Here is a 23,202-nt window from a genome sequence, read left to right as displayed (position 1 = left end):
AATATTTCCATTAGAGATGTTTATTTAAATGGAAGGGCAAATTAAATAAGATGTGAACCCAGTACTTTTGACTAATCATGGATCGCCAGGTTTTGGAAGGTCTAGGCTGTTCAATGTAAACCCTTATAAATGTAAGTGCTTTTGTCAGGACATAGCCATTTTCCCTAATTAATTTTTTCTTTATTCACAGATCGAGAAGACCAGTCTATCCTGTGCACGTAAGTAAACTAATCTATTTTAGTATCTCTCAATATTACAATGTCTGTCTCTATTCAAAATTGATTCAAATTCTGATGGAACTGACATATTCTCCTCACCTTCAGTAAGCTTGAACTCCAGTCCCAGTAGATTTTCCTGGTGATAAAATACAACGCAGGTATCAGTGCTGTAGGAAGTCTTTAATGCACAAACTTATTTCTTTAAATTGACTTCCTGAATTCAGAGATTTAAGAGGTTACAATGAACAGTTGGGGAGTGTGGTTGTAAAACTGTATGTGTAGAAAGAACAAGGGATTTTAAGAGCTGCTTAGAGGAAGCTGAGGAACTGAGAAAAGTGAGGAATACAGAGCATCCCAGATATTTACTGAACTGCTTTTCATTTTTCGCTGATGATAACTCACCATAACGTCCTAATTCAGTTGCCATTGTAGAAAAGTGCGATCTTTTACGTTCATGCTGTTGTTTTGTGCTGTTTGTATATACTGTAGCTAGAACGGGGAAGGTTTGGTACCTCCCTGCTGGCAGTGGCCACCCCTGGAGCCTGTGCGCGAGGCAGGGCTGTGTTGGCCAAGAGGGCTTAGCAGCACCACGCGGGTTGGACCATTCTGCCGTCTCTACGTAATTGGTTTAGGCAATAGTAAAATACCAGCTAAGCCAGCCCTGTCTTGAACTCTCTGATTTTTCTGCTGAAGGCCTCCTCCTTGAGTTTTGACCTGCCAGTGTTCAGATAGCACCAGCATGGGGGGTTCAGCCGTTGCATCATGGGTCAGGCAGGGATTTCATTGCAATAAGCTTCCTTGCACACAACTTACTACTCCACAAACTGAACTGGTTTTATGTTACCTGTCAAAATGTGACTGACTGAATATATATTTATACTACAGTTTTTAAAAAGCACTGCTACTGATCACCAGCCGTACAGTTACTTGTGAGTGCCACTGCTGACTGGAAAACAATCATCACCTAAGAAAGAGTAAAAATTATATACTATATCTGGTACCATAAGGACTAGCATAGCTTTGACCTCTGTTGTAACAAGACTTCATTACATGCAAATATATCAATCAAGAATGTCTCCAAAAATGCATTAATACCAAAAAGAAATCTAAAATTGATGCAATGATGACATAAAAATTGACCATCACTTTCTTCCCAGGATGAGACATGTCATGGTAATGAAGACTAATTTACGATATGCATTTCCTCCTTCTATTCCTGTACTTTAGTTTATTTTTCCATTAGTAAATCTTCAGATCTTCTTTTAACTTTGGAATATTAGTATTTTTAAGAAAGGGGCTTTCTTTTGCAAATCTATGCCTTTTTGTTCATGAAAATCCATTAAAGGATCCACTTCTGACAGCTACTATATATATATATATATATTTATAATTTATACATATATATAAAAAATACAAAAATACTTTTTTTCACCTGGCCAGCTAGGCTGGAAATAATAAGGTCTTTCACACCAGTAATACATAAAATAGAGAGAACAAAATATCTTTCCCATTTTGAAAACAGCCACAGTAAGTGATTCATTGAGACATTTAGAATAACTGATGTATGTTGGATGGGCACCATGACCCATAGCTTAAAACATCCTCAGACATGTCTTTTAAACTAAAAAGATTAGTCAAGCTAAAACCAATGTACACAACTTTAACCACTACTGGTTTATCATCCTTGTTGGCCTTATTTGGCTGTACAGAAAGAAGAAAGTTCACTTGGCTTTCAGCTGGGCAGCTGTCAAGCAGAAGCAATTTGCATTACTTTATAGAATTGCTAAAAATTCTAAGAAATTATCTTTTTGCCTAAAATATATAACAATAATTGAAGACTTCATGGTGTGGGTCAGCTGGGATCTTTTCTTTAAATACCTATAGACTCAAACTTTCCAAGGCCTGTTACCTAAATTGTAAAAAATGTAGCTGTAAGGATTCATACACAAGTAGTTGTGGATGCTGCCAAAAACTCATTTATGTTTAGTGATGTTGCAATGTAGAGTCCTGCGTTCTTCCACTTATTGCTACCCACCTCCCACTTTTCGCTATTTACCTTATGGGAATTCAGCAGGATAGCCAAAATACCGGTGACAAAATGCAAGCAGAAATTGTGCACTTTAAGTACTCCATGCTGTGTGCTTTGTACTACTTCTGTAAAGTTATTCCACTGTTAGTAGAGCTCACCTGGAAACCAAAGGCCTGGTGGGATGCTGAGTGCCTGGGACTCACCTGACCTGCAGCTGGGGCATAGGCAGGGGCACAGATCTGAGAACGAGGAGTGGTTCTGTGTTTCTGAGTATAAATATACCCATTCTCAGGTCTTCACCCTCAGCTCATTGAACCTCCCCTCATGTGGTTAAGTATTGTTTGCATTCTTTTCCAATCCCTACCCTTTGTGTGGTAACTGTGGTATGTTTAAAATGCCCCATCTGTCTTTAATGCTCATGGGTTCTAATGCTTCCTCAGAATTCCCGTCTTTCCTAGATTTCGTTATTTCCTCTACATTTTCTTAATAACCACACACATACTGCCTTTGGTCTGCTCTCCTCTATGCACACATCCTTTCCGCTGTTAGCTCTTCCCCATGGGCAGCATCACGGAACATCCTCTCGTGTCATTCCCTGCCAGTTGCTCTCTGCCACTTCACAGTCAGCTTTAAAACCCCACATCCTATGATGCACATTTACAAGCTGCCTCTCTGGAACAGAAGAAACTTTACACCATGGCTGTGCTTACTAACTAATATATCTGTGGCTGCATTATTATAACATAACGTAACATAATGTAATGTAACGTAATGTAACGTAACATCACGTAACATAACATATATAATAAATATACAATATATAATACTGCACTAAGGGTATGAAATCCTATTGTTTTATGTGTCTGAACATTAAGGCAGTTAAGACTTTTCCATCCTTGTGTTTTCGTCCCTGCACTGTTCCGGGCAGCCTCCTGCTCTCCCTGGCTATTGGGATTTCCTGAAATTCCTGCCTGCACTTAGGCATCCCCCACTGCAGTCTCTCTTCTTTGACACCAGAGTTTGCCATGCAATATTCTGTATTCACTCTTGCAAAGACTGCGCTGGTCTGTATTGACCAGCAATTAGATATTGCTGAAGGAAAACTCCCAAGAAATCTGTGCATTTACTCAGAGACCTGAGCAAACTCGGCAACTAAGCGTGAATTGGACTAAGCAATGGCCAGTGAACAGGCTTGTGACTTTTCAAGCTTCTTCCAATTTAAATAAAGGCACCAGCCCTCAAAGGAGACTTCTGGCCTTTAAGTTGTCCAATTTCTACAGATACAACTGGCCCCTACTGGAGTTTTCAAAAGGTTTTTTACTAAAAATTCCACAGGTGCTTATTTGCATAGCTAAGCACATGAATGTTTTAAAGATCTCTCCTTAAACCTGTCTGATCTTGGGGTTATCATATTTTAGCCACTTCCTGAAAAGAGTGAGTAGAATATATTGTTTTCTAGAAAGCAGATGTGGCTAAAAGCACTGTGCACAAGCTTCAGTTAAACAAGAAACCACCCTAAATGAATCAGAAAAAAATCTGATCAAAATTCTGAATGTTTGGGGTAATGTGAAGACTGTGAAAACAAATGCTTGTTAAACATTTTATAATCAAATAGTTTTTCATTACCTTTTACTTTATTTTATACATGTATTTAGTTTGAATAACTTCTATCAAAACATATGGTAGCAGGGTGCTATTTCCACTTAATTCGATACAGTATCAGACAAAATACTGGGTGAGGCAGTGACCATCCTGCCCTTTTCCTCTTCTCCCCTCTCTGTTTTTGGGCAAACCCTCCAGAGCCTCACCCGGCCACAGGACCTCAGCCCGCTTTCTCCCCTGAGACGTGTCAAGAAGCAGAGTAATCCAGATCATCCTCCAAACTCCAAAGTCCCATTAGTCAAAAGACTCCTCCACGAGAGAGCTAAACTCTTTTCTTTCCCAGCTCACTGAATCTCGAAGGCTGGAGCTGGCAGGCATTGCTGCCTGGCCCTTCTCCCACACGGATATCTTGTGTAGCTTTAGACCCGGGGTGGAGCTTGGTGCTGAACCAGCTCGGTCTCTTTGGGGAATTTTTTTATAAGTGAACTAGTAGGATCAGTGGGCTGGCTTCTGAGTGGGGTCTCTGGCAGGGTACAGCTGGTCTAGGACAAAGATTTTCATTATCTTTGCACATCTCGTACTGCAGGATGAAGCCTGCCAAGCCCTAATGTGATTTAGAGCACCTCATTGACTACCCTGTGCAGAGGCTGCCCGCAGTGCCAGCATAGCCAGATTAAGGGATGTGTGAACGGTCAATTTTTGTGGTCCATTGCTTACTGAAACAAATGCTGAAAATAAATTCTGCTGTTACTTTTTAGATGTTTTCAAAAGTGGAATTAAGCTAAGTCTTATATCATAATATTAATACAGAAAGCTTTCAAATTTTCAGCAAAAAAATACACATTTTTAACAGATTTTTCCCAGTTATACCCAAATGTACAAGAGTCCTAGTTACACCACAGGCTCACCACACAACAGTGGGGCCAACTTGCTAGTCTCACCTTGTCCTACTTTGGAAACCTATTCTAACTGGGATAATTTTCATTTAAGGTGAAGGTAGTGGAGTCACAGAGGATTTAGTTGCTCATGTGGTCAAAAACTCTATTATAGCTGAGTACTACGTATATGAGCATATGTGCTTTAAATCCTGTACTGAGTTCCTAAAGCAATGCTTGGCAAGAAATGAGGGAAGAATAAACTACGCCACACAATGTGAGTGGTGTTTTTAACAGAGCAAGCCTGTAAGTCTTGTGGACCCTTTTGGTCTGGGAAAGCCAAGGAGTTTCTTAGGAGAAAAACATGTATGGGAAGTAGATTAAGCACTGCTGTTGGGCTAATCAGAACTGTGCAGCAGGACCTGCTTTTGATCTGCTTTTTGGGTTGCCCATCTGAGGTGGGTGCAAAGAACAGCACTGGCAGTAAATGCGCTGCCTCTCTGTATGGCAGGCGACAAGAATGATTTGAGATGCTTCAATTAAACAAATGATCAGTCTACTCCCAAAAGATCATGATTAGGACAATGGTAACAGTGTTTATATGGTGAACTCCCACTTTGGAACATAATTTAGGGGTAAAGACTGAGGAAAACGGGCACTCAGAAGAGAGGAGGAGGAGCAGATGCCTCCTGGGAGGAACCCCGTTGCGTATGGTCCACGCCAAAACCGCTGAAAGGTGCTTGCAAGAAAAAGACCCATCTTTAAGAATTCAGTCACTGAGCTCAAGAGAGCATGTAGATTTTAAAACAGGTGGGATTTCTCATACCACCTCACAATGAAAGTTTTTTCTGCCACCCCAGAAATGATGGTACTTCAAGGCAGATGCAGAGAAAAAAACCAGCATGACCAATTCTGTGGCAGCGCAGTAGCTCTAGGAAGAATTTCATCCACCTGTGAAGCAAACTAAGAGATTCACATGCTCTCCTCCTCCTGGGTGTTCTCCCTTGTAAGCTTCTTGATGTTTAGAGGCATTGAACCTGATCTAGCCATTCCTCCTCATTAGTTAGTTTTCAAACACATGGTATTTTGTCACTGAGATGAAATCTAGACATTGTCATACAGCTGTGATGTATCCTTCAGAGTTTGAGGGCTACTAATGTTGTTTAATGGATACTTGTTTATCAGACCTGTCTATTGTCATGGACATTTAAAAATGATCTGATGTGTTGAAAAATTAGATGTATTCATCAGCTATGGACATTATTCTTCATTACTTAATGACTTTAGAGATTTTTTTTCCTACTTGTAACTGTTGAGATCCTGTCTGTTTTCCATTTCATGTTGAAGCATTTCCATTTCATGTTGAAGAACTTTTTATTGTCCACTTCAAAAGGAAGTTAAGCCCTCAAAGTCTATCTGCAGAAAAAAGGAAAATCCTCAGCCTGTGCAGGAGCAAAGAGTTAAGGATAAAAGCACAGAACAAAATGTTAAGTAACTTAAGCATTACAGTATGGTAGGATAATTACAAGTAAAATGATGCCATATATGGTAATACTCACAGGGATTCAGGGGAAAGCCAAATGATGGGCACTGTTGCCCTGGGAGAAAGGAAATGCAATTCATGTAGTGATGAACTACAAATAACCTTTAATAAAACGGAATAGTTCAAACCCGGGGTTTGTTTGAAGAAAGTTGTGGGTTTTTTTATTTTTTTCCAAAGAAACAAAGTTGTAAGGTAGATTTATTTGAAAACTTTGTATGCATATGCCTTCAAATTGGTGTGCTTGGTTTGGAATTGTTCCCAGGACACTTAATTTTTATCAATAAAACATGGAAATGTTTTAGCACTGAAGCCCAGGAAGAGATGAATCCAACCTCTAAACTGTGCAAATTAACCCAGGTCTTGTGAAAAGGAACATATTCATCTCAATTATTTCTGGTTGAAACTCTAAAAGCCAGAAGAAACACTTCTCATCGTGTTGTACCTCAGGCAGGAATTGTTTCTGGTTTCCTAAGGTTTACATCAATGTCATCCTGTCTTGAAAGTTCTGCCCAGCACTTACTCATATTTTTTATGTCCATTTATCACTGGTCCCTTGGTAGGGAAAATTAACTCCTGTATTTCCTAATTAGGAAAAGAAGCAGAACTGCAATGGATCCAGCTAAATAGTTTCAGTTTCAAAAGAGTTGACAAATGTCCATGGGATTTTTGAATGTATTGTTCTTTTTATTTTTAAATCCATTTTAGTTTAAATCCAAAGACAAAGAGGTCCAACTTACATTTAGACTGTTGCCCTCCTCACAGCACTAGTTTGATACAGTTGAAAGAACTAGTTTATTACATCCACACCCACTTTAATGCCCTTTTTGGTTGCTGAGACAGGACAGTATAAAAACATTTCCATCTATAAGTCATCAGAGGCAAAGGTATCTAGAAGACGTGAGATGATGTAATGTGACACTTAGAGAGGGAAAAGTAGGCTGGAAATGTTCTTCTGAGAAAAGACTGTGTAATCTGGCGCTTGTACCTGTACTTCAAAAACCAGTATTTTACCTTAAGAGAGGGCTTAAGAGTTGTAAATAAATTTAACCCTGGAAGTCCTCCGGGAGGTGAAAAGTTACCGCTGTTGCCTGCCACCCAAGGGCCGCTGCACGGGGCACAGCCGGGATGCAGATTCTGCTGGTCAGACATCTCCCCACACGAGATGTCCCTTACTACCCGGTTAGCAGGGACACCTCAGGCAGCCCCAGCTCTGGTCCCACTGAATTCAAGGAGTGTTTGAACATGGAGTTCAGATGAGGCAGGATCATTCACTTATTCTCCAGCACTGATACAAGCTGTTAGTCTACTTTAATGCCAGAGTTTCAGAAGAGAAAGCTATTTTACTCCTCCTTATGTTTTTTCTTACTGCTGTACCACATCATAGTTAATGTTGTATTTTTTGGTCTTAAAACATAAGCAGACTCCCTGCCAGCTCCACTTCTCATAAATATTCAGATGCTGCCAAAGCAAAATGAACTGCCGTTCAAAAATGCATCATGTTTTAGAATTGCCTTAAATGGCCCAATGTCCAGTCAAAATACTAATGGGACAGAGATATAGCTCTGATAATGCGTTCTTTGCATGCTGAAGTCAGGTGGATTTGGAGAGGTGGTGTTCTGGGGTAAATACTAACTGAGCCAGGCCGTTTCCAGTCCTATTTTTATACACTAAATACATCATGTGGGAGAAGGAGTTCACTGGTTACCTACCTTCTTTTGTGTTATTTTCTTTCCCCTCAGAGGTGAATCTGGTGCTGGCAAGACAGAAAATACCAAAAAGGTCATTCAGTACCTGGCTGTTGTTGCTTCATCACATAAGGGCAAAAAGGACATCACCATCACTGTAAGTGAGCTCTTCCGTGTTCAACTCTTCTTCAAGCCTGTTAGGACTGTACTGAGCTGACTGTGCTAACAGCAAGTCAACGTCTGTGGCTTGCCAAAGAGTCGACATATTAAGAGTACACAATTACATCACAGCTCTATGTTTATGGAAAAACCTTTTGTTTGACACTGCCTTAGGCATCAGATGAGAATGTACTTCGCTAGAAGAGAAATATTCATAGCTTTCCATATGCATAGCACCTATTTATATCCTAGTCTGAAGCCCTTTAAGTCTGCAAGGGCTCAGGTCCTTATTTTACCCTTGGCCCTTGGCAACTAAGAGGTTTGGGAAAGCCTTTAACTAACACGTTGTCCGACTGCATCACAAAAATGTATATCAGCATTTAAACTTCCAAAGTTTTGATTGGCTTTGTTAGCAAGCAAGTTTTCTTACTAACTAGCAAAGTGTCCCAATATAAAACTTGTCTTTTCTTTTTACTCCTAAGTCAGAGAGAACAATTTTGAAAGGCACAATTTTTTTAAAGTATTTTGTTCCTTCAGAATTTGTAATAGTCTTGCGTTAGTGACTAAAGTTCGTTTTCTTGCTCTGAACCATAATATGACCTTATACCTGCCCAGTTCCCGGAGATCACTACTGTGGTTGAGGCTCTCAACTGTCTTTGCTGTTTTCAGTGGTACAACTCCAGGTCCTACCTCATTTCCAGCCTTTTGAATGTTACTCAAACTTCTGCAAAAAAATGTAGCAATTCACTTTTATGACAAAAGAAGCTTAATTCAGGAAGACATTTCAGTGTGTCCCAAATGCAAGACTGGGTCCAAAATAAGTAATTAGTAGAGCGGTGGGAAATGAAGTAAAAAATCTCATGACCACACCTGTGCTGGCTCTTGCAGCTGCCCTTACCTACCCTGTATGGCGGCAGACAGAGGACTCCAGAATGCAGCCTGGCCTCTTCCACCATAAATAATTGTTGTTTATGTACAGCAGGTTCTGCTTTGGGGCAAGGGAGGGAGTAGATGTCCCTTTGGGCAGTATTTTCTAGAAATCTGTGATTAAATTTAGTGGAAACAGTCCAAGACTAAAGGCATTTTCCTTTCTTGATCGTTTATGCAAAAAACTTACTTCTTCCTACTGGGTCCCTGCTCAGTGGCTGGGGCAAATGAACTTGTGGTTTCAAGGCCATTCTTAACAGGCAGGTAACTGCAGTTGCTGCTCTCTCCGCTGGGGAATTATGCGAGTCTCAGGATCAAACTGGCCCTGAGACAGACCTGAAGGCAAACACCACCAGATAGGAGCTGAGAGAAAGTCTGAGTTGTTCTATAACATGCTGACAAATAGTAATTCAGTGGCTGGGACTGACACTGCAATTTCAGTCATTAAAAAGTAATTAATAACAAAATGCCTCAGTTGCACCAGAGAAGAACTGGGGATTTACCATAAAAATATCTGTCCCTGTCTGGTCCTGGGAGACTAACCTGGGACTGGATCCAAATCCCATCCCTTTGCTTCAGGGTTTTTTTTTCTTCAGTTAAAATGCTCTATGTGTGTTAATGGTATTTGTACTCCTGGTATGTCTGCAATAGATTGTTTGTGTTTGTATTCCTGGTTTATTTGCATGGAAACTGTGTATTGGTTATTTTAATACAGGAAAAACAATAAAAATGTCTGTGTAATGGAAATGATACTGACACTTGTTTTATACCACGTTATTCAATACAGCAAGGTCCATCTTTTTCTTACGTGAGTAACTTAGACTGTTTGATGTGTGTTTAAGGCACTGAGTGTAGATCTGCATGCTATTGTTGCACCTCGAAAATTTAAAAGAGATTTTGTTGAAATATGTTGTATGATATGATAAAAAGCAACAATAGCGCCAAATGCTCTCACAAATCAACCCTAACTGTGTCAGGCTCCATGGTTCAAGAATGAGGTCTGACACAGGCAGGGTCATCTTTCAAATATCACTCTCTTCTATATGTGTGTGTTCAAATTGCCATAGTTTGAATGAAATTTCCCACGATCCTGAAAGAGCCACTCAGCCTGAAACTGAGCAATGTGATTTCTGAATGAAAAGACCCAAATGCTTTCTGTGCTTCAGGTTGAACTTTTTAGGACTGTTGTGAAATAATTCCTAAACCTCACGGTGTTTGATTGATTTGGTTGGCTGCATGCTTTCCATTTGATACTGCTTTCAATTTTACATTTTCATGTAACTGTTGAGAATTGTTCACATCCGCAAAAGCTAGCATGTTCTTAGCTTGCTGCTATGATGTGTAACAGAGCAATTCCCACTGCAGCGTGTGTCTGCAGGTGTCTTACGGCAGTTTCTCACAGGCCCTCCTGTATTGTGGTGTGCCGTACCAGCGTACCAATGCTTTGGGCAGATAGGCAGGTTTGCTGGCATATTCCTTCTGTTTCTGTGCCAGGCAAATGGGATTTTTTTTTTTTTATGGGGTCTTTTTTTCCCCATTCTGACTGCTGCCTCTCAGACTTGGCTATGACAAAAGGCAACATGTTGCTCCTTAGTTAATTTAGTACTTCATTTGACAAGCTCTCTGCAAAAAACCTAATTCATTGCTGGCGTAGGCAACTCTGCGGAGTTCAGTGGACGTACAGCTGCATACAATGCTGTTCATTTGGAGCCACAGTTTATGGCACAGCTCAGTTCTCACTGGAAGCAGGTAGCATCTGTCTCAGTTTAGCAGACAAGGCTCTATTTTAGCTGTCACCATCTGATTTCAGCAACGCCCTATGCTTATGGTGGAGTTTTTAAGTCTACAGAGCGTAACTGGAAAGAGTTGCTCAATACAGAGAAACTGCAGGGACGTCTAGGAATTCCTTACTTATTCTAGGACTCCTGTATTAGCTTGTTTGGAAATCTTCCTTCCCTCTTCCTTCAACTCTTAGGTAGTAAGTTCTGGGGGATTTTTGGTGGGGTTTTTCTTTTCTTTTTTCCAAAATGCAGTCTTGATACATGCCTTAGCTCTCAAAAGGTCTATGCTCTTTGGAAGATGCTCATTCTCCTGTCTCGTGACCATGCAGATAAGTTTAGCCATTTGTTAACAATCTGTTGCTTTTTACTGATATTTTTGGGGCAGGTCTCATCATTGCCACATAAGTTACAAGACGTTCAGGAATGGCATTTAGAAAAAGGTTACCAGTTTTGCACACTAATTGGGAAGCACTTTCATTTTCCAAATCATTTCCCCTATATTCAAGCTAAATATTGCCTTGTTTTCTAATTAAAATTATTTAAATGATATCATATCAAAGGAGTTTTTCCTTTTCAGGGTGAGTTATTTGAAGTTATGCACGTTACTGCAGAGTAGTACTCAAAGAATAGGATGATAAGAAGCAAATGTGAAAGTGAGTGACCTCATAGGATAGAGATGAATGAAAAGTTCAAAAAAGCTGTATTCATAAGCACAGGATTTTTTCAACTTCATTGATTTGTTTAGAAATAGGAGTATTAAATGCATGCTTGCTTCATTGCATGATTTGTTTCATTAGCAATTACCAATCACAATTAACAATATAATATGAAGTTTGTGTGTTTGCATGAGGATTCATTATCCTAGTTTGAAATAAATCAATGCATTTCCATATTTAACATAAATAGCCTTGCATGGATCATTATTAATAGACTTGATGAAATCTGCTTTGTAGCTTTGTGCTGCATTACATTAAAATGATTCTCGGCAAGTTATTCTAATGACATCGTCATTTGCTAGCAAAGGATCTCAATAAACTAACTTGAACAAGACATGCTAGAGGTTCCTTTAAGAATATCCCTTCTAAAAATGATATTAAACTGGGAAAAAAAAAATATTTTACATTGAATGACCCTTTTTTTTAAGAAAGGCCAGTCATGATGCTAAACAGATTAATAGACTTTGATCTGTCATAGGCAACAGGGCTGGAAAAGGGTCATGTATACAGGACAGCGGTCAACTGCACAAATATATAAACACAAAGATTAACAGAGAATGAAAACAAATCCACATGAAGTGCAGTATTCAGAAAAAAAGTTAGAGGTTTAAATTATCTTTCACATTTTTCTCCAGTGTACATTTGTTGGTTTTAATTAAGTAATTATGAAGTTTAGGGTTAACTGCATCTGAATGAATTTTAGGGTGAGCTGGAAAAACAGCTTCTACAGGCAAACCCTATTCTTGAAGCTTTTGGAAATGCCAAAACTGTGAAGAATGACAACTCCTCCAGATTCGTAAGTAGGAGAAATCCAGTTGGGTCTATGTGGGGGGGAGGTACAGCATCTTTTCAGACACAATGTTCAGACAGTGGCCCTCTCTCTAAAGAGCGTCTTAAAATTAATCCCTTAAAAGCAGGTTAGAATTCCTCTCTGAAATAGGAATTTGGCCTTCTTTAATAGAAGATTAAAGATCAAACTCAAACTTGACAGTACCATTGTCCTCTCACAATTTAGCAGTCGACTAAGTGTGGCCTTCCAGAGTCAATTCCTGCTCCAGGACATATCCACCTTCAGAATATTTGCAAACAAAATCTGTACTTTCTTTTTCTTTGCACCACTGTTGAGCATATATCTCATAAGGTGTGACTGTTACTTAGCAAGAGGGGTTAATATATTAAATTAAAAACTACAAGAGAAAAAGAAAAAAACAGTCAATACAGATTCAAGTTAGAATGATGTGAGCTGAGGGCTGCCACTATTTGACGACACTTTTTTCTGGGAGTGCTGGCAGATGCTTGTTTTCCCTGCAGACCCTCCTCTCCCGTCTCTGCTCTCTCCCTGCAAAGTTCAGGGATCCACGCGGATGAACCTTAGCAGAGGGAGTTATGCAGATGCAATGCTATTCCCTCATTCGACTTGCGGAAATCAAAGTAGAAAATAGATGTTGTCATATCCCCGGCTTCCAAAGACTGGTCCAGTAGGGAGGACTCCTTCCCCTCTAAGTGCCTGAATGAAATGTGGGGGCAAATCTCTGCAGAGGGAATATCAGAGAAGTTCACTTCCTTTCAGGCTTTTCCACAGATTGTCCCGGCAGGAGGGAATCAAGCATGTTATTCTTAAGAGGATGATGTACATGTCTTATTAAACAGATTAAATACTAATGTTGGAAAACCTGGCATAACCTGAAAGAACAGCCCAATCTAGATCTTCTTTTCATTCACAGGGCAAATTCATCCGCATCAACTTTGATGTGACAGGCTACATTGTCGGAGCAAACATAGAGACTTGTATCCTTTTCAGTGTGCCGCACTGGAAGCTAACTAGGGTGAGCAGAAGGAAGTAAGATAAACAAGCTCCACTGCATGTCTAAGAAAGGCAAATATTGCTGAGGCTGGTATAAACAAAGATGGAGGGAAGTGGCTCCATTTATGCTGATACCAGCTTCTCAGTTTGTCTTACTCTCATGTTTACATTTTCAGGTCTGTTTTCTCAGCTATAGGAAAGTCTGCTATTCCCCATATACAGCTTCAGAAAATGGAAACACCGCACCTAAGGCAATGGCAGGGGACTTTAAAAGCAGAGTCCCAATAATACAGTAATGGGAAAAGATTGTTTTGTGGTTAAGATTGCATGTGATCTTGAGAGCTATGTGGTCGTTTTGTTTCGGATCAGTGTGATCCTGCATGGGTCACTCCGGTTCCCTGTGGTCTACATTTCCAGCTGCATAAAAAGTTTTGAAACTTTACTGTTTCTTACTGGTGCCACGTCAGGCACTTTGAAAAAACACTGAATGCTTGGTATTATCACTGCAGTTTATCCAGGAACTTGGAGAGTGCTTCCCAGTTTTCAAGTCCGGGTTTGGCACTTTGTCCTGGTCCTGACCACATGTTGGGATGAAGTCCAGATGCTCAGTACGATCTCACCCTCAGCCCTGTGCACCCTGGCTTCTGTAAGGGAAGGGTCCTGAGCCTTGCAGACTGAGTGATCAAGCCTGCGGCTGCGCGTGCCCTGCTGTTTAGCTATAGCAAAGGTCGTATATGCTGTACTGGGACAGAGGCATTCCAAGAAAAAGCATTGAGAATAACCTGTTAAGGGAAAAGTCTATATGATACCTAGTATGACAGCTTTGCAGTTCATGTCTGGAGGATTGAAGGGTCATTTTAATAAAAGTAGTACACCTTTCCCTTCCACCCCTCTAAAGACTTTATATTAATAAAGACAAAAGAGACAGGAAAAGCCAAAGAACATGGCATGGTCAGAAGAACTGTCTTAGAATCCTTACAGTTCCTCTCTCTTTGTCAAACCAAGAGACAATTTATCCCAAAATTGATTTGATCTCTGCATATTTTGTTAAACTGCCATGGTCAGAAATTACATGTTCTGGAAACTCACTCAACTGAAGCAAAGCAAATATTTTGCTGGTACTGATGCCCCAGATAGCATCAAGTGCTAGATATTTCCAGAGAACCTGTCTGCTCTGGATGCTAAATAAGGCCCTGCTGTTTCAAATGACACACCCAGAGCAGTGAGCTAGATATCAATAACCTCGATGTATATTTTCAGGAAAAAAGTACAGACATTTCAGAGAAATTCAGCTTAGCCTGACTTTGCTTGCCAAGTACTGTTGCCTCTTCCTTTGGTTATGTTTATGAGATAGTGTGTTTTAATGAACAGATTAATATGTAGCTAGATTCCTCAGTGATGATTGCTCATCTTCACATAAAGAAGGAGCTGCTTGCTCCAATAAATGAGAAAGAAAGATGCAGCTATAAAGAAGGACCACTCTTGGGTGTGGTATCAAACAACAAACAATTCACCTTTCTGCTCTTATTTTGACAAGTAATCTTTAGAAAAAATCAGGTTTTAATTTCTTTGGTCTTAACTGAAGTTTTATCTACAGCACTATAACTTTTAAAGAGTGAATCACTGACTGATATTGAAATACTTACACTATTGCCAACTTCATTTTTAGTAGTTTATAGTCACAAAAATGGACCATAAATAAAGTTTGCTTTTATTGCTTTTATACCTACAATACTGGCCTCGAGCTTTTTTTCTAGCAGCTCCACCTTATGTTGAAAGAATCATATTGGTACTTCATTTTAAAAGTGGTGTGAATTATATTGTGAATACTATTTTTATAAATCTGATTTTAGAAGCATTTATGTCTATTATGGTGCTTATTACCATGATTACCAGCATTTACCATACAATAAGACGTAGAAAATTGATCTACTCATTGTGGTGAGAATTATACCAACACCAGAGCTCCTGCCACAGAATTAGACGCATGTTCATGTTAGACAAGCTCGTGGCAAATATTTCAACAATGCTATTGATGGTTCTGAGGCTGATGGCACAATTAAGGAAGGACTGAAATATGTTATTGATTTTTTTTTAACACACTCGACAAACAGATTTGCTTGAAAAATCCCGTGCTATTCGTCAGGCTAAAGATGAGCGAACATTTCATATCTTTTACTATTTGATTGCTGGAGCTTCTGAACAAATGAGAAGTAAGTTACTTGCTAATGATTCTTAGATCTCATTGAACAGTCTGAGCAATGGCTTACTTATGTAATTTATCTTAATTAATTGTATGTCATTCAATCCTTTCTATAAATAAAGAGCTCTTTAGCTATAGAAAATAATTCTCTCAAGTGAATTATAAGAAAGCTTCAATTGATGTCCACCTGTTTAAGCCAGGTTGTTTGCAGTTTACAGGATGTTTCAATTTACAGGAGATGTAAACCCATTCAGATCCCACCTTGAATGATATTCAGAAGATGAATAGGGAAGAGTTATTCATTATTTTTTATACAAAAGAAATTGGGATTCCAAATAAAAATATTGGCTTGTGGTTTTAAAATAAATTAAGAGAATGTCTTTCCTACAGCACATTATTACACTGTGAAACCCATAGCTTAAGAATGTTGAGAAGGTGAAAAGTGTAAGTGGATCCAAAAAAAAGGATTAGACATAATATATATTGGAACATCATGGTTCAAATATGACATCTTTCCCTAAATCACTGGTTGCCAAAGAATGTATAAAGCAATGGATAACACTGTATCTTCCCTGGTTTTTATGCTCCTTACCTAAGAATCTGGTTGGCCACAGTATAGGGCTGAAGAGTCTTTTGGTCTGGACCACTATGGTTGTTATCTGGTTCCATTCTTATTATTACTCGATATGAATCCCCATAGGGAGAGGTGTAATTCTGAGTAGGTTACACAGGGCATTAAATGAAAGACTTTTGGGAAGAACGGCTCAGATTTGAGTCCATAGGGTGCAAAATTCCACTGAGGGGCAGAGACATTCCCCACTTACTAAGGAAAATTGGAAACTTAACACAATCAAGCTTGCTAAATGAAGAGTTATTTTGAAAATATTTGTGCACCACAAAACCCTAAACTCCTCATACAAGCAGAGTCTTCCTTTGGTGAAAACACTGGGTTTTTTCCTGTTGTTCATTGGGAGAACTCATGAACCAAGAGCCTTAAGTTCATGCACTTACGTAAGGCTTTTCTTCTTTGCTTTTTAGATGATCTGTTGCTGGAAGGCTTTAACAATTATACCTTTCTATCTAATGGCCACGTGCCTATTCCTGCTCAACAAGATGATGAGATGTTCCAGGAGACCTTGGAAGCCATGAAAATTATGGGCTTTAATGAGGAGGAACAGATAGGTGAGAACTGTTAGCAAGATTGTATTTAAGGTATACATCAGCAAGTGACACTATATAGAGATGCAAATGTGCAGAGGTTAATTCTGTCCAGAATAACCACTTTGCAAAATATGCATATGAAGTAAGATTCTACATTAATATAAGAAAATTAAGATTATTTAGATTTTATGTCCATGTTTCTCTGGAGAAGTGTGATCTTGCATGAACCGCCAACTGGAGGAGTCTAGATGTACCCATGTTATTTATCTCTCTGCCTCTTATTTCCTCTGCGTAAAACTATTACCAACCGTTACCTAGCTACTGTTTCTAACAAGTGCACTGTGAATTAGTGCCCATAGATTTCCCTCCTTCTCAAGCGGTATTAGATTAATTAAAGCATAGATGTTTCGTGGAAAGAGAATGAAGGTTCTCTCATAAGGGGAAAACTTATCAAGCACAGATTTTTTTCTACACCACCTTAAGAATAATATGGGAACTCAGTTCTGTGTGATCAGGAGAGACACAAGATCAAGGCAGGATCTAAACACAGGATCAAGATCACATAACACAAGCAGCATGGTCAGAGCCAGTACCAACAAGCAACCGAACTGGTGGCAGGACAGTGCCTGAAAACATAAAGCAGCAGCAGGAATCTGGAGGCAGGATAGCAGGGGCTGAGAACAGACGGGCAGTGAAGACACTGAAACTGCCGTCATAGATCCATGACACAAAGCACTACAGCCGCCTTGGAATCATTGCCACCTTTGTCTTAAACAGGGTGATGCTTCAGGAGGCCTTGTGAGTATTAGGGTGACTGTTCTTGCCTTGCAAGGAGATCTAATTATCATCTACTGCTTTTAGGTTGTTAGAAAAGTTCTACTTAAAAAATTACCACAGAGGCTTACCTTTTCCCATTGCTGCAGTGGGTACTGGTGGGAGCAGTTGAAGCCAATAATGAAAACTCTTTGCAAACCACCTCCTTCAAAGGTTTAAACTGGCAGCACTTGCTGGAAACACAGTGAAAGAAATATTGAAGAATCACCATCTATATTGGAAAATAGAGTATATATCATCAAAGAGAAATTACCTCTGTGATGCACAGAACAAGTGGTGATGCTCTATACAGTAATTTAAACATGGATCAAATAAAATAATTGTCACAATATTTTGCTGTCCATCTCAATGAAGAATTGCAAGGCTTTTTCTTATAAGTCTTATGAATTCCGGAGACCTGACTGTAGGAGGAACATGACATGCACTTCTGACCCATTTGAATTTCACAGCATCGGTGCAGTTGTCAGCATGCAAAAGTACTATAACACATGGTGTTTTGAAAGGTAATTTGTGTTTATGAAAGGGAAGATCTCTCACTAGAAGAATTCCATACATACCCAAAACAGACTATTGAATTCAAGCCAGCTCTAACAACAGTAATGACCATTTAAAGCCATTTTTTCAGAACTTTCCAACAACTAGCATGAAAAAGTTGCAAAATATTCTGATTTAATTTTTACAGAAATGGAACAGGCTCAAATAGCTCAAATGTGTATTCACTGATTCGGAGAAAAGAGAAATAAAAACAAAGAGCATGAACCAACAACTAAACTATCTTCAAAACACAGGCCTGCCAAAGACATCTACCTGCGCAGCTTTTACCTCTCCTGGAGCGTGCAGGGCTTCAGCTGGTGCAAGCCAGTGTGCCTTGCCCATGGGTGCGAATTGCCATGCCCCAAGTGACACCTGGTGGCAGAAACAGCGTCACCCCATCACTTGAGCTTTGGACCAGCTGTGGCAGCCAGAGCAGAGCTCCGTCACCTCCCACCCCTGCATCAGGGACTGAGGGATGCTGAGAAAAAAATATTTGCCTTGCAGACAGCAGTGCAAATCCCAGCCTTGGTAAATTCAGGTGATGTTACTGATGAAGACTGGTTCGTTCTCCAGGCAGTACAGGGCATCTGTATGGGTGTTGACAGCAGCATTCTCCACTACAACAATAGGAGTTGTATTAGTGTCTGAACCCCTTTGGTTTCATGCTCTAAAATACAAGCCCATTACGACAGTATTCTTCTCCTATGTAAGTTTACCAAATAAACAAATAGAACTCCCTAGATTCATACAATCTCATCTGTAACATATCAGTAGATTTTACTACCTGAAGTTAGGTGACATCACGTTTATGTATATTTTAGTAATCAAATATTAATCAATTACTTTTCTGTTCTTTGACACTAATCCTTCAAAGATTTGTATACATTTTATTTTAGTTGCACAATTAAGTATCCACATGTTCCTGCATAACTGGAGCTTCAGAAGTGCCACACATTTTTGAAGCTGCTGGTAATTCATAGATATTTTTTATTGTAAAGACAGAGATACAGATTGTCAAGTGACTGAGCAGGGAAGATACTACAGGCCACTGTGAGTGGGAGATGAATTCCTAAGACCTGGGGGTCTGCCTGGGGAGCCAGCACAACTTAGCTGGGAGGTGCTGGTGTTCCCAGACTGGCCTGTTTACTCCACTGCACAGATTGTTGAGATGCTGCTCAATCAGTTCTCAAACTCCTGCAGTTTATGGCACAGTCTTTTAAAGCAAACCTAGCTCTTTCCATAGAGGTACAGACTACCATAAGCAATAGAATGAATCGTCATTATCGCAGAGAATAGAGCTTTCAAAATGTGTCCATTCTGTTCCTCATTTATATTATCTGTTTCTCTTACAGCTATACTGAGGGTGGTTTCATCTGTCCTACAGCTGGGTAATATTGTCTTCAAGAAGGAGAGAAACACTGATCAAGCTTCTATGCCAGACAATACTGGTACGATTTGCCACTTAGAAAATTTAGATAACATTAAGAAATTAATAAAATAGCAGCTGAGTAACATTCTTTATCAGTATTTTTTATTTAATTGTTATTACACATATACTTCACAGGCTTTAAAAGATATACCATACTTAAAATCAGCTCAATTATCATTTCCTTTTCTAGTAATCTTGAATCCATAAATTGATGAACAGTGAATTTACTGTTGGATCATGAATAATACTTTTATGGCAAGTGGCCAAGATAGAGGAGCTTTTAAGGAAGATAAATAACTTCACATACTTGCTGAGCTGCTCTTATTCACACTTACTGACTGGCTAAGAGAAAATTCAGTCTGAAATAAAATCTCACTCTTTGATTCTAGCTGCACAAAAAGTGTGTCACCTGATGGGGATTAATGTGACAGATTTCACAAGATCTATTCTAACCCCAAGGATCAAAGTAGGACGAGATGTTGTTCAGAAAGCTCAGACCAAAGAGCAGGTACCTACTTGCAGTCTGCTCAGCTCTCCTGAAACTATTCTCCTTTCTTCTTTTTTTCTTACATCTTGTTTAAAGGGAAATATCAGTTTTCTGTCTCATCATCTCTACAGAAATCAGCAGCTAATTGGGTTTCTCCTTTCACTTACAATTTTCTCTTCTTTTTTTCAGGCGGACTTTGCCATAGAGGCTTTGGCCAAGGCACAATTTGAACGTCTTTTCCGATGGATTCTAGCTCGCGTAAACAAAGCTCTTGATAAAACAAAAAGACAAGGCGCTTCCTTCTTGGGGATCCTTGATATTGCTGGATTTGAGATTTTTGAGGTATGTACTGTGGGACACAAGTTGACTAAACTTATTATCATGCAGTGGTTTGGATATAAAGTGACAAAAACCTAAGTTCAGAGCCACAAAAACAATTTGGTTCTTTCAGCCCGTGGCCAACACGACCCACAGGCCCATTACACCTGGCTGCTTGCCTTTCCCTTGGGCAGGCAGGGCTGGGGGCTGGCAGCACGCTCCTGCCGGGCTTCTGCGGGGCTCAGCGTTTAGAGCCAGGGTCTGCTTTTTATGGTTTATTGAACAGCTCCCAGTACAAAGATTTACCACTTGAGAACTTACTGTAAATTTTCAAGACCTTATATTAGAAAAATATGGATCCTTATATTTGAATTATTGTAATATGTAAATAGAAATAGAAGATAGCAAATTTCATTTTGTCGTTTAAGTTCCCTCTTGAAGGTCTCTTTCTAACATTAGGAATTCACTTTTTTCCTCCTCACAGATCAATTCCTTTGAGCAGCTGTGCATCAATTACACTAATGAGAAACTTCAGCAGCTTTTCAACCACACAATGTTTATATTGGAGCAAGAGGAATACCAGCGAGAAGGCATTGAATGGAATTTCATTGACTTTGGCCTTGACCTGCAACCTTGCATTGAGCTGATTGAAAGACCAGTAAGATTATATCTCTATAGGCGGGATACTACATAGGTTGCATCAGGGTCAGTTATGTATCAATCAGTACAATAAGAGAGCCATTTAAGGTATTTCAGATCCTTTGTTGCCTGGGAGGACTTGTAACATGAGGGATAAAGAAGGTGGTGCTCGCTCTTTGTCTCTGCCTGTGATGATACTGATCTGATATTGCTCACATTGCAGACCAACCCTCCAGGTGTCCTGGCTCTGCTGGATGAAGAGTGCTGGTTCCCCAAAGCTACTGACACATCCTTTGTGGAGAAACTATGTCAAGAACAAGGCAACCATCCCAAATTCCAGAAGCCCAAGCAACTCAAGGATAAAACCGAGTTCTGTATAATGCACTATGCAGGAAAGGTATGGGACAGATTGAGGTATTTTGACTTAGGGAACTTTGATTCTTTGATGCCCAGATGGTAAAAAAGAAACAGTCCGGTACCCGCATTGATAAGGGACACACCTTTCATTGTGTAACGTATCTATTAAATGCTTTAATTACATAACATATGAAATAAGATTTACAAAACATTCATGGTTGTGCTAAACTCACATGAAAGCAAAAATAACCGGGATTATTAAAAGTCCAGGTAATTCGAGTTCCTTTCTAGCAAGCAGATTTTTTAAAGATATGTCTGCAAAAAGCTTTCAGATGCTAGTACCTGTAAGAATAAATACTCAACTCAGCTCTCATCCACAGAAAGCTTTTCACATCATTATTCTATGTATGATTTTGTGTTAATACAGTGTCCTGTGTTCTTGGACACTCCAGATATCTTTATCAAGAACAGATTTTTGATGTAGCACTGTTGCCTGCAGGTTACCTACAATGCAACTGCCTGGCTAACAAAGAACATGGATCCGCTAAATGACAATGTGACTTCTCTGCTGAACCAGTCTTCAGACAAATTTGTAGCAGACCTTTGGAAAGACGGTATGAATCGCAACTCTAAATCAGTAATGCAGTTTAAAGGGAGAAACTTCTACTAGAACTTTTTGACAGCCATCCCTTGCTAGCAGGACACAAGTGTGAAAATGATAAGCATAGAAGAGACTGAACTAAGAAACAAGAATAATGTGTTCTGAAGACATATTTATGGAAAGCATCATTAGATCGTTTTAAGCACTATCAAAAAATTTCCTTACTTAATATTATTCAGCAACAGAATAAAAATTATTCATTACACTGTTATAACGTTGCTGAATATGTGATATTGCAGACCTCATTTAATACAGGTTATTGTTGGGTTTTATGAATGACTTACCTTACACACTCCTCTCCCAGAAGTCCTGCACAGTTCTCTCCAGCGGTGTAAAACTCAACTAAACTCCATCAGAAGAATGTCTGTATGCATATAAAACACTTTGTTTTTAAAAAGTTTATATGGATCTGTAACACATACACTACACTATAAATATTTAATACATGGACATAAATGTGCATGCAAGGTGGCTCTGAATTATCAAATAACTGAGGTAGATTATTAGCTAGACCTTGAGAACCACTGGGTAACAGGTGGGAGTCAAGAGGTGGTGTTGTTCCTGGTTCTGACACCAACCTACCAGCTGGATATTTTGCAGAAGGACTGTCCTTTTTAGAGAAACATAAAATAAAATACATTCTGTGTATTCAGTTGCTCCATTCTGTCACTAGTTAACAAAGAAAGATCCTCATTTTCATGTTTGACAGAAGTAGACTATTTACCCAGAAGGGTCCTCTAGTACTTTTGTTAGTACGCTTCTACTGCATCAAAAATATATTGGTCCTCTTCGGGAAGTTGCAGTTTAACAACGCCAGTGATAGGTGTAATGTGAGGTGAGGACAGTTTATATAAGCAGTTCCATTCATACTTTCTTTTGTATTTCAGTGGACCGTATAGTTGGGCTGGACCAGATGGCCAAGATGACTGAAAGCTCACTCCCTAGTGCTTCAAAAACCAAGAAAGGCATGTTCCGAACTGTTGGACAACTCTATAAGGAGCAGCTGACCAAACTGATGACCACCTTAAGGAATACCAATCCTAATTTCGTCCGCTGTATCATTCCAAATCACGAAAAAAGGGTAAATTTCAAATGCTCAATTTTCAGACTCCTGGCATGTTATTCATGTTGGGCTGCTTACTGTACCAGCACGTGGCAGAGCTGAATGATGTCTTCAATATGTGGCCAGTAACGTTTTTGTAAATTTCTACTGTGCTAAAACTACTTTCTGTTCCCTTTT

At 39.4% G+C, this 23,202-nt stretch overlaps 1 protein-coding gene and 1 long non-coding RNA gene across 2 annotated transcripts in view; one reads left to right on the top strand and one right to left on the bottom strand.

Moving 5' to 3' along the window:
* MYH11 (myosin heavy chain 11) overlaps nucleotides 1–23,202 on the top strand; it is a 63,833-nt gene that overhangs the window by 21,329 nt on the left and 19,302 nt on the right. Inside the window, exons 5-17 of the mRNA XM_075165070.1 lie at nucleotides 191–218; nucleotides 8,007–8,109; nucleotides 12,239–12,331; nucleotides 13,260–13,323; nucleotides 15,454–15,552; nucleotides 16,581–16,724; nucleotides 19,424–19,519; nucleotides 19,890–20,008; nucleotides 20,177–20,329; nucleotides 20,790–20,963; nucleotides 21,168–21,341; nucleotides 21,801–21,915; nucleotides 22,850–23,043. Of these exons, the coding sequence (XP_075021171.1) occupies nucleotides 191–218; nucleotides 8,007–8,109; nucleotides 12,239–12,331; nucleotides 13,260–13,323; nucleotides 15,454–15,552; nucleotides 16,581–16,724; nucleotides 19,424–19,519; nucleotides 19,890–20,008; nucleotides 20,177–20,329; nucleotides 20,790–20,963; nucleotides 21,168–21,341; nucleotides 21,801–21,915; nucleotides 22,850–23,043 (1,556 nt within the window). The remainder of the gene's footprint in view (nucleotides 1–190; nucleotides 219–8,006; nucleotides 8,110–12,238; nucleotides 12,332–13,259; nucleotides 13,324–15,453; nucleotides 15,553–16,580; nucleotides 16,725–19,423; nucleotides 19,520–19,889; nucleotides 20,009–20,176; nucleotides 20,330–20,789; nucleotides 20,964–21,167; nucleotides 21,342–21,800; nucleotides 21,916–22,849; nucleotides 23,044–23,202) is intronic.
* On the bottom strand, nucleotides 7,721–22,867 carry LOC142089083 (uncharacterized). The gene is made up of 3 exons (XR_012676097.1): nucleotides 22,247–22,867; nucleotides 17,609–17,710; nucleotides 7,721–8,020 (listed from the first exon to the last, which is right to left on the bottom strand). It is a non-coding gene; the product is annotated as an uncharacterized LOC142089083 (long non-coding RNA).

This window comes from Calonectris borealis, chromosome 16 (assembly GCF_964195595.1).
Source record: "Calonectris borealis chromosome 16, bCalBor7.hap1.2, whole genome shotgun sequence".
Taxonomy (NCBI): Eukaryota; Metazoa; Chordata; class Aves; order Procellariiformes; family Procellariidae; genus Calonectris; species Calonectris borealis.
Note: the sequence above shows the minus strand (reverse complement) of the source record. Positions and strands in the feature narration are given on the sequence as shown.